The 15,962-nt window shown below is 37.7% G+C and overlaps 1 protein-coding gene across 1 annotated transcript in view; it reads right to left on the bottom strand.

The window, feature by feature from the left end:
- Positions 1-15,962, bottom strand: part of LOC107565079 (CUB and sushi domain-containing protein 1-like) — a gene marked incomplete at its 3' end in the record, with an annotated part of 65,565 nt that overhangs the window by 16,181 nt on the left and 33,422 nt on the right. The window contains exons 14-18 of the mRNA XM_016250264.1: positions 13,358-13,514; positions 11,949-12,140; positions 5,101-5,227; positions 1,968-2,170; positions 1,028-1,219 (exon numbers count right to left, since the gene is read on the bottom strand). Of these exons, the coding sequence (XP_016105750.1) occupies positions 1,028-1,219; positions 1,968-2,170; positions 5,101-5,227; positions 11,949-12,140; positions 13,358-13,514 (871 nt within the window). The remainder of the gene's footprint in view (positions 1-1,027; positions 1,220-1,967; positions 2,171-5,100; positions 5,228-11,948; positions 12,141-13,357; positions 13,515-15,962) is intronic.

Below are 15,962 nucleotides of genomic sequence, written 5' to 3'. Positions count from 1 at the left end.
CCAGGCCTTCACTCGTTGAATCCTCGAGAACCGGTAGAAGGCTGGGTTCCATATGTAAGACCTAAGTGGATCTCATATGTGTAAAGTCTGCGGTATAGCCTTGAGCCCGTGTTTCCCCGGCAGACTTCTGCCATTCCAAGAGGGGTCAATCACCTCCATTCTTCCATATGCACCTAAGGGATGTCCATATGTGTATTGCTCCGAAACCTCCTTCGGGAAGGTTTGAGCTTCCGTAAAGTCCCTGTTCCAAGTAGAACAGGTGCGTTTCCCCAGTTTTATCCAGTCTTACTCAGTGAGTCGTACCATAGTAGCAGTAGCTGGTCCTCTTGTGCAGGCCCTGGCCTACGCCAAAAAGTAGGGGCGCAGGTGGCTTCCACGTGACACTGGAAGGGGCGGTAGCTGTGGCCTTTTGGTAGGATCCCAATTCGTCGGTCTTCCGACGTGACGTCGAGAGTGACCGACTGAAAGGGAACGTCTCGGTTACGTATGTAACCCTCGTTCCCTGAAGGAGGGAATGGAGACGTCACGTCCCGTCGCCACAGCTCCTGTACCACCGCTGAGCGGCCGGGTCACCGGCTCGGCTCCTCAGCGAAAAGCTGAATATGCGCTGCATCTGCTGCCTACTTATACTCACGCTGTGATCAGCAGCAGCTGGATGCAATAATCGCATGCCAATGTGCATTGGCTCGTTTAGTTTACACTCGAAGTAGATTGGTCCCGCTAAACGAGATCCCAATTCGTCGGTCCTCCGACGTGACGTCTCCGTTGCCTCCTTCAAGGAACGAGGGTTACATACGTAACCGAGACGTTCTGTTGTATCATCTGTATTTCTAAAGTATCTTTGTTTGCTTGTTTGTGTCTGTAATTAATCACTCTAAATCAATGTATTTCATTGACAGCTGTAATTTATATTAATATTTCACTTTTAAAGAATGAAGGAATGTATTTAACAGGGTATCCATTTTTTACTCTGTAAGGAGCTTTCCAGTAGGCAAACTAAAAAGCACAGACTCAAGTCGGATCTCACCGATGCAGGTGGGTGGGTCCGGCTGCCAGAAAAATCGGCTGTTTAGCTGAACGCAAGTGATTTCAGACACTCCTTGAATCTGGTACCCAGGGTCACACTGAAAGGTAATGGTGTCACCAGGCTCCCTGCTGTCTCCGTAGCGTGTCCCATTTTGAGGGGTCCCTGGGTCATTGCAGGTCGTGGCAACTGTAGCTGAAATAAAAAGATACATTTTGAATCAGCTGTGGATCAGTGAGACATTAGAACGAGCGGAAAATAACTTATTCATGGGAAAATGGACCTCTGCTCTTGACTAAATATGCCAAGTCGCACAGCAGCTCACACATGCGATGGTGTGGGACTCATGTTTATGGAGATTTTAATTTAATTATATTTCATCAATCATATCATATTACTGTCAAAAAGTCAAATAAAATATGCAACAGTTTCTGCTCTCTTAACAAAAATATGCTCCATAGCCAAAATACATAAACAATGTATAATGAGAGCAGAGGGATCTGAGGAAATTTACAAGAGAGAAAGGCTTTGTTATAACAATAGCTTACTACTTACTGCATGTTGCACAGCATACACAATACTATACACTACACAGCGTGCCTTTGCATTTAGATGACAGACTTATCATCTTGGAAATACAATGATTTTGTAGTTTCAATCTAAAAACTGTTTTTTGGCAGTGCAATAAAATACAAAAAGAGCCAAGAAAGAATGGTATGCTGATATAACATTACTAACGCTGGTAATAGAAAATCAAGGTGAGCACAGTGCATTTTAGAATGGAGTATTTCATGCTGCATGCTAAGGTTGTACTGCACATCCAGTTGCCATGCATATTCAAAAGCTGCAGACAGTATACAGTGTGCATACTGCAAAGATATATACTAAAAGTTATATGCGAGTATGCTGGTCTGAACACAGTCACAGAGAAGCTGATACATACTAGAGAACTGGATGGAGAAACCAGACTTGCTAATGAAGTAATCGCTGTCAAACTGAAGCGTGAGGATGTTGAAGGTACTGTGAGTGTCCTCGGGTAAAAGCGATCCACTCCACTCTTTCAGCAGAATGCCACTCTCCGCTGGTCCATCCCAAACCTTCAGAATGTCATGGTCCACTTCTGTGTCAAAGACTATGAAGTGGAGGCTGGGAAGGTCAAAAACAGTGAGAATATTCAATGTTGCTATATTTTCTTTCAAAGACATTCAAAAACATTACATCCATAATAAGCACAAAATATCTGCAAATTAAAATATGATTGTGACGACAGTGTTGGACGAGAGAGGACCAGGTCTGAACTTTATTTTGTGTTTTGGTTCTGTTTGTGCACGACAGTCGTCCGCGAGGGGCTGTCGCACATTTTTGTGTTTGTTTATTTTATTAAAGTTTTCTTTGAGCGTTCGCCGGTTCCCGCCTCCTTCCTTCCACACTTTGAACCATGTTACAATGATTGATTTCAATTATTTGATCAAAAAAAAAGTCCAGAGCAAGGTTATTTTTGTAAACGAAAACTAAAACTAAGATGAAAACGATTGGTCAAAAAACATTGTCAAAAACTGAAATCAAATAAAAAAAATCAAAATAAATGAAAAAACTAAAACAAAACAAAACTAACAACAGTTATTGCAAAACTAACTGAAATAAAATAATAATTATCAAAAATAAATAATAATTTTCGTAATCATTACGTTCTCACCCTGTGGCGGAAAAAACATGTGAGCTGTGTGTCGGTTTAGAGAAATTAAAAAATGCAAAACTATAATAACCTTGGTCCAGAGTTCACAAAGATATGTCCTAAAAATTTATTCATAATTTAAAAATGTTAGTTTAAAAATAAAACTGCATGCGTCTTGCAGAAGAACAATGCTCCTCGAATGTGGTTTGAGGCACAGATATAGATCTTAACGGAGCGGATGGACATATTAAATAACATTATTGTTTTTGTTTTTACAACAGGTTATTCCCAGGAGTTTGCCATTTTGAATGATCATTATCATCTTCATCATCATCATCATTTTTTCTCGTTCGTTATGACAAATGAGCATTCAGCTTCAAGCTACCCACAGCTGAATCCACATTTCTTTGTGTATGGATATGACATAACACAATTTCCTGTGAAATGCATTTTGACAGCTCTAAAATACATTCATTATTATAGGTTTTTCAAAGTGTATTTGGATTTGTTTTAAAAGACGAAGCAAAACGTGACCTCATTAATATGGCTGGATCATAATTGGCAATAATGTAATACTTACTAAATGCACACAAAACATATTTTCCTCAGCACTGAACTGATCAAACCAAAAGGCCTTCAGAATATATTTATTCCTATACTGAGCCACTGGGATTTATATTATTTACACTCAACAGGGCTGTAGTCTGACCTCCTCGAGTCGAGCACAGCACTGCATCTGGCATGTAAACACAGCACTGATCAACTTAAGTCACAACAATGATTGTCTCTGTGGGATGTGTGGGTGGACAACCGCAAGTTCTGCTTTCCACAAACACAGCGTTATTCATTCAAATATCTCCACACCGCTCATAAGTGACATTTCATTCACCAGCAGGGTCCTTTTTGCCAGCAATTGAATTGTATTATGAACCTATATAACATTATATGTGACCCTGGAGCACAAAACCAGTCTTAAGTCGCTGGGGTATATTTGTAGCAATAGCCAAAAAAACATTGTATGGGTCAAAATTATCGATTTTTCTTTTATGCCAAAAATCATTAGGATATTAAGTAAAGATCATGCTCCATGAAGATATTTTGTACATTTCCTACCATAAATATATCAAAACTTAATTTTGTATTAGTAATATGCATTGCTAAGAACTTCATTTGGAAAACTTTAAAGGCAATTTATTTATTAAGTATTTAGATTTTTTTGCACCCTCAGATTCCAGATTTTCAAATAGTTGTACCTCTATTTGTATCCTATCCTAACAAACCATACATCAATGGAAAGCTTATTTATTCTTCCAAAAGAGGACACGACTAGAAATCAGTGGTTATTTATTTCAGATGATGCTTACATCTCAATATCAAAAAATTTACCCTTATGACTGGTTTTGTGGTCCAGGGTCACATATAGATATGACAATAATAACTTTTCTTGCATAAAAATGCAAGAAAAATATTATCAACACGTAGCTTAATTACACATTATTTATTAGTAAATTGTTTAATATATATTGTTTACATAAATGCATTTCACTAATTTAAGTTAAATTTTACCAATAAAAAAAAAATAATAATAAAACATGAAATATCCCTTTAACATGAAAATAAAATCTGAAGGAGGGTAAAACCTCAGTCTGTCCTCTCAGTACAGTCTTTTGAAAAAATGCGAACAACCATGTCATCATACTAATGCAACACCCTTGCAACTGTACAGAATTACACAAACATGATTTTACTTAATACATCTTGAGCTAGATGATGTTAAAAAAAAAACACTGTTACTGTGCAAATGTATGCTATGGAGAGGGGTTTCTTTCATCTGTGAGCGGGGAGCGAGAGATGGAGTGGAGTTGTAGCAGAGTGATTACAGATGCTCTGAGCACGGAGGGGAAATTGCTGTTGCTCCACTCCACTCACATTCTCTGCTCGCCAAATTCTATTTTTACTGGCATTCAGTGCTTGGCGAGCATTCATTCTGGACCCTGCATGTATAGAAATAGTTGAAACACCTGCAGCACGCAAATGACATGACTCAAGCCTGTTGGTATGGATTACATCCCACTCTTACAACGCCTCCTTTTATCTGCTCTTATAAGCCATATTCTCCTTAAACGGATCAACCGAATTGGCTTACCTGAGTTTTGCTCCATTTTTGAAGGCTTAACTGGCTTATCGCTTTTTGTGTCTCTATTCTTTTTGCCCTTTCACTAACCCTCCCCCTCTGTGTAACGGTAATGCACTTGTAGGAACAGATGCCAGCCAGTGGTAGGCCACGCAGCGGGGTGAAATGCAATCACCATGCTCCTTTATAGGTTGTATGGGAATTATACGGAAATTAAAGAAGGGGTGGTAAAACATTAACGTGGTTTGCAAGCACCGGTTTTCGTACCTGATGGTTTTGCCTGTGTCCGCCTCAATGGACCAGGTGCAGTGAAGGTTGTTGTCATAGGGGGCCGGGTAACCAGGAGACAGAATCCGTCCAGATGTGGCGTCGCTAATGTGTCCTCCGCACTCGGCTACACACACACACACACACACACACACACACACACACACACACACAAGAATTTTGGTCTTTAACTAGATTTGCATTTCCAGAAGGAAATATCAGTGCTTGCCAGCAACAAAACAATAAATCAAGTTTTAGTTTACTACAAATTATGACAAAATGAATTAATATGACACAGATAATAATTCAGCGTATAAATCTAAGAAGAATGCTAATGTAAGAGGACATCATAGTTAGAGGTTACATCTTTAATGCGAACCATGAAGCAGTGTAAGCAAAGGGAGCTTTTTTAGACTATTTAGATTTTTAGCATTAAATTATAGTCCAAATATAAACATTTAAATGAAGCCGCATTGAAGTTAAAGGGGTCATATGATGTTGCTAAAAAGAACATTATTTTGTGTATTTGGTGTAATGCAATGTGTCTATGCGGTTTAAGGTTAAAAAACCACATTATTTTCCACATAATGTACATTATTGTTTCTCCTCTATGCCCCGCCTTTCTGAAACGCGTCGATTTTTACAAAGCTCATCGGTCTGAAAAGCGAGGTGTGCTCTGATTGGCCAGCTATCCAGTGCATTGTGATTGGCCGAATACCTCAAGCGTGTGACAGAAATGTTACGTCCCTTACCATACTGTGTTTCCATCATACAGTCTATGGTTTCCATGTGTCTGGTGCGACGAGACAAAACCAATAAAACCCATTACAAACGAGGCATTTGTTGCATCCAGTGGGGACATAATTACTGATTGTAATGACTTATACTGTGTAAACATAAAACCATGTCTGCATTTGTGATCGTGAGTCAGAAGCGCCAGACTGTCCTTGCAAAGTTGGAACTGCCCCACTTTATAGAAACATTATGTCCTATTTTGGAAGGCCAAACAAAGTAGTTTCGCTTTCACGAAACACAGTGGCTTGAGTGAGTGGCGCCCAGCGGATTCGACAAAGGAGGCTTGCAGCAACCATATGTGACGACCCCGGGCTGGACTCTGCTTCGTCCACGGTGAAAGCCGATCCGGCGATTGACACCGCGAAGTTGATTTTTTCCTCAGCGACCAGCAATATATATATATATATATATATATATATATATATTGTAGCTTGCAGATAAAATAGAAAATGGGTTTATTATGTCGACTAATTCTAAATAAATGCTTACAGTACAATGTTGGCTCAAGGCAGTATTCTCTATTTTCCACACCATCCTCTCTCTCTCACTGCATCTTACCCAAGAATGTTTAATTAAGGAATGAGTACAGCACGGTAAAGACTGTAATGCGTCTATCCTAAAATACTCTCTGTGTAAGTATACATCATTTACCTCATCCTAACCACAGTGAGAGAGCATCTCTCCATCGGTTCAAGCTCAGTATACCACCGGGTTGTATAAAATGCCCATACTTCCAGGAAGTCACAGACATTTTTTTTTTTTTAATTATATGAGATCATGAATTTGTAATATTTGATGCATTCATTGTGGGACCGTTTTGTGTAGTTCCTCTTTTGGAAGGCCAAACAAAGTAGTTTCGCTTTCACAACGAAACACACGGCGCCTTCTCGGCATGGCGGTAGCGGCAACAACAATACTACAGTGAGAGTAAAAGTTACACCTTCTTTCTTTGCATGAACATTTGGGCGGCGTTATGCAAATCTTCCCACATAGTGACGTAGATATGTGGGGGCGTGTTTAAACGAGGCGTTTTAGAAGGGCATGGAGAAAATCTCTTTGGATTTGAGACTTTAATCTTTGCAACTTTACAGATCTTCTTTATGCACCAAGAGCTTGTAACACTCCAAAGAGAAAGGAAAAATTGAAATTGCATCATATGACCCCTTTAAATTATAGTATACTATGGGTATTTTTAGCCATTATATATATATATATATATATATATATATATATATATATATATATATAAGACATTTTTTTTTTTTAATTATATGAGATCATGAATTTGTAATATTTGATGCATTCATTGTGGGACCGTTTTGTGTAGTATGCAAAGTTTTGTACTTTTTGATAACTTTGATTAGGCATTAACTACTACTGTAACTACTATACTACTCTCTACAACTATTCTGATCTATTCTGAAGACATGATCTTTCCATCACACAATAAATTACTTGGTGGTACCATGGTACAGTGATGTATCAGATGATAATAGCTAGTTACTTGATATACAGGTCCTCAATTAATATATCAAGGTATTTGTACATCAAAGTAGGGTACATGATACTTAAGGTCATATTTGGACAGTTACTGTACTAATTCTTTATTATGATCATCTTCTTATTATTATCATCTTCTAGCTCTACTCATAGAATCTCTCTCTAACTCTACTTCTTCATTATTTGTTTCAACTCATTCATTTGCAAAAACATCTAGTTTTTATATAAATTTGTAGTGCAATTTATAGTTGCATTAAATATGTGCAGCATTTGCATGAAAGTAAAAAAAAGGCCAACTTCAACTGCAATATTTGTCTTAAGTCATCAGACTATCCAAATCTTACAAATCATCTATAGAGTCAATGGGAATGTTGTCTCTTACCAGGTTCACCAGAAGGCGCAAGCAATTATCTGTCTGGTTAAGATAAAGCGAAATAAATCTCTGAGGGTCTGCAAACTCTACATACTGAAATACTGAATATAATATCAGCTTTGGGAAACATGATCACACTTCATCACCTTTCTTCTGTGATGGTACATGTGCCTTGAGCACTGCAACGTAAATTAATATGAATAGTTAATGGAATTCCCTTTGCTTAAAAGGAGTCATATAATGCGAATTCAATTTTTCCTTTCTCTTTGGAGTGTTACAAGCTCTTGGTGCATAAAGAAGATCTGTAAAGTTGTAAAGACTAAAGTCTCAAATCCAAAGAGATATTCTTTATAAAAGTTAAGAGTCAACCACACCTACCTAAAACGACTCGTTCTAACATGCCCCCACGTCTACGTCATGATGTGGGAAGATTTGCATAACGCCGCCCAAATGTTCATGCAAAGAAAGAAGGTGTAACTTTTACTCTCACTGTAGTATTGTTGTTGCCGCTACCGCCATGCCGAGAAGGCGCCGTGTGTTTCGTTGTGAAAGCGAAACTACTTTGTTTGGCCTTCCAAAAGAGGACGATATCTGCTTCGTCATGCCTGGAGCTGATCCGTGCTGGTCGCTGAGGAAATCAATGTTCGAATTGAGGGGGGTCCCGGACCGCCCATAAGCATTAAAGGACCACCTATAACACCAAAAAACATATACTTGGGGGGTCCCCTGGTTTTTCAATACAACTCTAATACTTGACACATGAAATTAGTGAAAATGAGAATTAAATGAAAATATTCGATTGCTGTATTAAATTTAGACTCATGTTACATCGTATTTTATTTTTACGCGTTTTACAGAGTTGCTCATTATAACAGTCACACACGATTCTGTTGAGCTTAGGAATGCAGTAGCCAATCAGAGGCGTTCAGATTAGTCATCGCTGAATTTTGTTTAGACTGAAACTTGCAAATTCCCTCATCATTAGCAACAAAAGTGCAGATGTACGTACATACGTACGTACGATAAATGTAAGAGATAAATTTATCATGCAGATTATAAGAGGAGTTCTGAGTGCTAGCAAGCTAGACTGACTGCTCATTTAGAGTGTGTTCTTTCACTGCATGATTCAGTCTAATGAAATGCATTTAGAATGCTCCCAAAAGTCAAGATATGGGGGCAGAAAATATATTTATATAATTGCATATAGATAATCAATATCACACGAAGAGTGCCATTGTTTCGCAAAAGTCACAAATGTGATATTGATTTCATACAACAGTTCAATAGAGTTAATATTAATATACTTGCGTTTTATTGTCTATTTTTGCTCTATTTCGCCAACAAAAAATGTTTTCAAACAGCCACAGCACTGTTTTGCGTCTGAGCAACATGACAGTGTTTCGTTCCTGACTGAATCAACCGTTTGAATCATTCAGTTCGATCGCAATGACTCGCTTATTAACAGTGGCTTGCTGCCACCTACTGGTGGTTTTAATTTCACATATAAAGTACCTTTTCATTTTTTAAATAATTTCAAATATCAGTATTCAACATTTTAAGATTAAAATATCAAAACATTATGTATGCATTTGTAACTGCAGGTTAAATGCATTCATGTCCTGCATTAAACAGTGCGTAAATACATCTAAATGCCTCTTAAGATGCAGCTTCAGGGTTTCCTCTGCATTGCAAAGATGAATTTTGTTGATAATGATTTTATTTGTTTGGTAACAATCCCAAATGTCTTATTATTCTAATTGAATTTATTGATTAAATATAAGAATTTGAAGCAAAATATAATGCACACTTCTAGAAAAAAAAAAGGCTTCATAAAGGTAAAAATGATTAATTTCAGTCACTGCTGTGAACTGACCATGCAGAATATGAAGAATATCAAACATTTTAGGAGTCAGCTGTCCATGTACGTCAGTCTTGCACGCAACACACTCAGCAACATATCATCTGATTATCATTATCGATAAAATACCAGAAAATAGGGATACCTAGGGAAAACACCACTAGGCTAGATATTTAACTTCTTTGCTTAGTGATTGCTTGGTACCTAATTAATTGATCATCGTAAAATAAGCTTTTATCTTAGAATTAGGTTTTCTCAACGGTAACGAGGAAGAGACAAAAAAAGCCGGATCGGCTTTCACTGTGGACGAAGTGGAGTCCAGCCCGGGGTCGTCACATGTGGTTGCCGCAAGCCCACCGGCCGCTCCTTCGTCGAATCCGCCAGCCTCCGCTCACTCTAGCCCGTGGTTTCTCACTCTAGCCCGCCGTGTGTGACGATGTGTGTTTCATTGTGAAAGTGAAACTACTTTGTTTGGCCTTTCAAAAGAGGACACGACTTGCCACTGATGATTCAAACGCGAGTTTTGAGAAGTGTAGAGTAGCGCTTGTTGTTTGTTGTTTCTCTGATCACAAATGCAGACATGGTTTTATGTTTACGTGGCGTGATGCAATGCAACGCTTAAAAAGACAGTATAAATCATTATAATCCGTAATTGCAACAAATGCCTCGTATACAGTATAATATTCTTGTCTCGTCGCTCCGGGGCACGGCATCACAGTATGGTAGGGGCGTAACATTTCCGTCACACGCTTGAGGTATTCAGCCAATCACAACGCACTGGATAGCTGGCCAATCAGAGCATACCTTGCTTTTCAGACCGATGAGATTTGTAAAAATCAACGCATTTCAGAAAGGTGGGGCATAGGGGATAAACAATAATGTACAGTATGTGGAAAATAATGTGTTTTTTTAACCTTAAACCACATAGACACATTTTATTACACCAAATACACAAAATAATGTTTTTTTAGCAACATCATATGACCCCTTTAAGTCCCATTTGCTGATCTCTCTTGGATCACAACTTGTTACATGAGTTGGAGAGGGCAAAGAATTGTGCAACCGCTGAACTTCATCATCATTTTTACTGAAGCCAAAAATATATAAATCCAAGCCAATTATATGGTAGGGTAAAAAAAAAAAAACTAAAGGCCCCTTGGGCTAAACAGCATAACACTAGATAGAAAGAAACACCGCCAAATGCCTGTTTATCACTAAACACTGTAAAACGTTCCTGATCTATTAGATTGAATAATTTTAATGTGATATGACAATCATTTTATTTTATTTATTTATTTTAAGCTTTTAAAGGTCCCATGACATGCTGCTTTTTGGATGCTTTTATATAGGCCTAAGTGGTCCCTAGTACTGTATCTGAAGTCTCTTTCCCGAAATTCAGCCTTGGTGCAGAATTTCAGCCACTACGAGCCAGTCCCACAATGAGCTTTCCTTAGGATGTGCCATTTCTGTGTCTGTAGCTTTAAATGCTAATGAGGAGGAGAGAGGCGGGGCAACTGCCATGCTTCGCTCGTTTGCAAGCCATGATGTCTCTCTAGGAAAAATAAATATTGCGCTCGCCTCGCACGGTAGTAGCTCATTTTCTCATGGGCGGGCCAAATTATCTGGGCGGGCAAAGAAGAGAAAGGGGAGGTAACCTTTCCCCGTATGACGACATAAAGGGAAGATTCCAGATTGGGCCATCTTAGCTTTCATTTTCTCAAATGCGAAGCAGGATACCCAGGGCTCGGTTTACACCTATCGCCATTTCTAGCCACTGGGGGACAGTAGGCAGGCTAGGGGAACTCATATTAATGTTAAAAAACCTCATAGAGTGAAATTTTCATGCCATGGGACCTTTAAGTCTAAATTTCATGGCACTTGTATCAAAATATATTATTATTTTCCATAACTAAGCCTTCTATTTTCATGTATACGTTTTAAAGTCTAAATTTCATAGCATTTGTATCAGAATATATTTGACGTATTTAAGGATTGTTTTGATGCTCATCCATTCCAGTACACTGATTTTTTTGCTTTTCACTGAAGATTTAGAAGTGATGACAAATGTTGACAACCAATTAAGAGACTCTTTGACAGGTTTTCGTGAGGGATAGGAACTCAAGCCATTCCCTGACAAACATTTATTAGCGAAGCGAAAACCTTCACTTGAAAGATCAAATGTGAAAAGAACCATTTTCTTGCAAAGTACAGCAAGACCATCACTCGATATGAAACGGCTTTAGATGGGTACAGATTATGGTCTAGGGTCTTTATATCATCGAAGTAAATTAGTTTGTGTAGTTGTTGATGTTGTGAACTCACCAATACAAGATGGAAGTGGTTTGTCCCACACCCTACGGTCTCCACTGAGGCACGTCAGTGTGCTGCTTCCATGCAGTGTGTATCCAGGATTGCAACTGTACAAAACGTATGTATCTGCAAAATGGCCATCGTCTTGGATTTTATAGCCATAATTAGGCGTCCCCGGCTCGTCACATTTGACAAGGTCAAAACCTGTAAGCCAATTTGAATGGTAAAAAAAGACATCTGGCCACCTGAAATCAACCCCCTGGCAGGCTGGATCAGCCTCTTGCTTAATAATGACATAAAGGTGGTGCAATAAAAGCTACACCTGCTCACAACAATTACCTATGCAGCCCCCAGGAGCCCATCTCAAATTAATACCAGCAAAGCATATGCTCAACTCAAAGATCACCCTTTCAAACATGCCGTCCATGCTGACCTGATTGGTTAACGCACATTTCCAAATGCAGGAACATTTCAAGCTAAAGCCTTTTCAAAAAATGTGTCATCCAAAAAACAATAAACCTGCAGAGCTGCTTTTTAATACATTTACTGTTCTCCTTCTTTTGGCTGGGAAGATGGTGGTAGTCTTAACGAGGAAATAATGAGGAGTGGATAATAAGGATATTATCAGACTGTCTCTGACCAGCAATTAAAACCGTGATATCTTGCACATGCTGTGTCTTTACTGTCTTTGTTTCTACTAGTTCTTTCTTGTAATTAGAGTAGCAGTCTTAGCTTTTTACGCATTTACTGTCAGAATCTGTGTGTGTGTGTGAGTGTAATAATAATAATAAGAATACTAACTTTGTGTATGTGTGTATTTATTTATTTAAACTATTGCGCTTCTGTTTCACAACCTTGATAATTAAATTATAAAAATGATTTAAAAAAAAGGTTTGTTTGGGAAATTTGAGAATATTTCCCACAGTTTAAGTAGGTCCTTTTTATAGTTAGCAAAATCAGAAAGCAAAATGGCTACTGTATTTAGTGCATGCGGGATGTGCAAAATATGATTATTTTGTCAAAACTGTCAGCAGTCAGGCATCAAATTACTGTCTCAGTGTGGTAACAATTCCATAAATTGAGCTGAAAATCAGTTTCAAGCCACCATTCATTTTTAATCAAAGTGAATGCTAGATTTGTCAGTGTTTACAGTAAATATGTACAATTTTACAGTACTTTTTACTATCTGACAGTCAGTATATTGATTGTAACTTTATATTGAGTGACAAGCAAGGAAAACACGTTTGGAGGGAAAATTGAAGAAGCAAGAGATTTCAGCCAAACACAGGGGAATACCACTAGACATGTTTATAAGATTCATTCAGAAGAGTTACTTCATATATAAAGCTTGTGTAGCTGTTTCTAAAGATATAGTGTGTGATTAATGGATGGAGCCTTTATTGGCATTTCGTTTAACTTACTACTGTACGACAGCTTGAATCCTTTGCTGGAACCAGTTCCATTGCTGTTAAACTCCATCCAGATATGGTTGGACGTGCTGTTGAGGATGACATCAGACATGTCGTTTTTTGTAAAATTGCCCAGGGGTCTTGATGAACTATCTTGACCATCATAAACCTATGAAAACCAAAGACCAAAAGAAGCAGGAATGTTTACTTATTTTGTCAGCAGTCAGTCACAGAAATGCTCGTTCTGATAATATACCTTGTGTTAAAAAATACAAAACAAGTGTTTTCTCAAAATATTGCCTTTTGGTGTCTGAATTACGTCATTGCTTTGTGAAATTGCATATATTTTTAAACAATAACCTCTGCAAAGAGAGGGTGGCAAACACTACAAAGAGAGGGTGGCAAACACATAGGGAAAAATATTAAAGGTCATACATCAATGTCAAGCAGCAGTTTTCCACTTTTCTGTGGCAGAGGACATTGTTTCAAGCTTTAATGGAAAATATCATGTGATTCCAGATTGCATGTGTAGAATTTGCCACTGGTCTAAGGACAGACTGTTTCCGCTGATTGTCTACAATGGTGCAAACTGATAAAACAGCCTCAAAAATAATCTGAAATCAACTAAAACGTCCAATCAATACCATAATTAATGAGGGAATAGCGGTGTCCTTACAAATCTGGCAAACCTTGCCAGATATACAAGTCTAAGACCTAATTTGCTGACAGATAAATATCCCTTAATGTTGACAGACAATGTTTTGATGATTCATTGCAACAGAATCACTATAAGTGTGACGAAATGTATGTGTTTGGAATTGCACCTCATTCTTATTCTTAATTTGTAACTTAATTAGTGGCCTTATTGGTCTAAAGGGACCATCTTTCTTCTGTGATGGTACATGTGCCTTGAGCACTGTAACGTAAATTAATCTATGAATAGTTAATGGTGTCTCCAAGTCCCATTTGCTGGTCTCTCATGGATTACAAACTGTTACATGTTAACAGTATTGCAGAGGTGTTGCAATCGCCAAACTTCATCAAAGTTCTTGAAACTCTATTTGGTGTTTGCAACATCACAACTGACCACATTCACACAGAATTCAACTGATGTGGCCTTTAGAGTCTGAACTCTACATTTTATGATTTCAATTTAAATAGTTGTAGTATTTAAATGAATTAATGAAAGGATGAATCAATCAATTAAGTAATATCCTAGTTTTTAATTCACAATTCGATCCATTATGCATATTTACACAAACATTTAACATATAAACTAAAAATGTGCCTTTTTCCCGAAAAAATTGTATGTATGCAAATTGTATAATATCCAAGGTGCACATTTCTAGTAATTGTGACGTTAATTCTCATATTGTATTTTCAGAAAGTTTTGGAATATAGTGAAACATAGTAATAATAATTTAATTAGAAGGGTTGTATTGACATATTAAGATTTTGCTTCTACAGTACATTGTAATATACAGTATATATACAGTATATATATATATATATATATATATATATATATATTAGGGGTGGAACGGGTTCAACTTACTCACGGTTCGGTTTGTATCACGGTTTTGGTACGGTTCGGTTATGTGCTATGTTTAGGCAAAAACTATACTGTCAAATAAAAATAAAGAAAATAAGAATAATCTATCTAACTACAAGCAACAGCACAAATAAATACAATAGAGTAAAGATACAAATAAAATAAACAGTAATTTTCAGGGGTTTTTAGGTTGGTCTAACATTAGTTTTTAGGTACAGAAATTTAATAAAGTAATGAAATATAAAACAGCATTGCATATTTGACTGTATAAATTAAAGATTAATCTTTATTAAAGTTACAAAAGCTATTCAATCAAGAGCAGGGAGTGATTTCTTTGTTGTTGCTGTTTGATTAATATTAAGAAAGTGCTGTCACTTTAAGAGAATGCACTGATACAGTACGTTCAGCCGGCTATGTCTGCTATAGGATACTTACCAAGACGGGTATTTTTGACATAATTTTTGTGTGAATTTGTCCATTTAAATACAATACTTAAGACAAAGCTTAATATTTGCACGCGTTCTGATGCGCGGTTTGCGTGCTTCGGATGAGCGCACGCACACATCTTCTCACTGCACGTGCGAGCTCGCGTCTTCTGGCTCTTAAATGTTTAAACTGGCAAAACTTAAATGAGTTTAGCTTAAACACATATATCAACGTGTGCTGTTCAGGTCTCACCTGTGCGCGCGCTATCAGCACCCGGGTGATGACGGAATAAATGCTCATATTACAGCATACAGCATTCGGATTGAACAAGAGTGAATGGTTCGTCCACGTTATTTTTTTTTTTTTTCCATCGCTGTTGTTGTAATGTATTGGGAAGCAAGAATGCGCATCCATCAACAGAAACATATATTAGCCGAACCCTGTTTGTTTTACGTGTTATTTATAGCAAACCACGTTACAGATGCGTTGTTAGATTTAAGCTGAACCGCGGTCCTAGCGCGTGCCGAACCGTGTGTGGAGAACCGTATGGTTCGATTTTATTTCCGCGAACCGTTCCACCCCTAATATATATTATAGAAAGATACAAACCCGATTCCAAAAAAGTTGGAACACTGTACA

The sequence above is a fragment of the Sinocyclocheilus grahami genome, unplaced genomic scaffold (genome assembly GCF_001515645.1).
Source record: "Sinocyclocheilus grahami isolate Dianchi unplaced genomic scaffold, SAMN03320097.WGS_v1.1 scaffold980.1, whole genome shotgun sequence".
Taxonomy (NCBI): Eukaryota; Metazoa; Chordata; class Actinopteri; order Cypriniformes; family Cyprinidae; genus Sinocyclocheilus; species Sinocyclocheilus grahami.
This window is presented reverse-complemented; position numbering and strand designations above follow the sequence as displayed.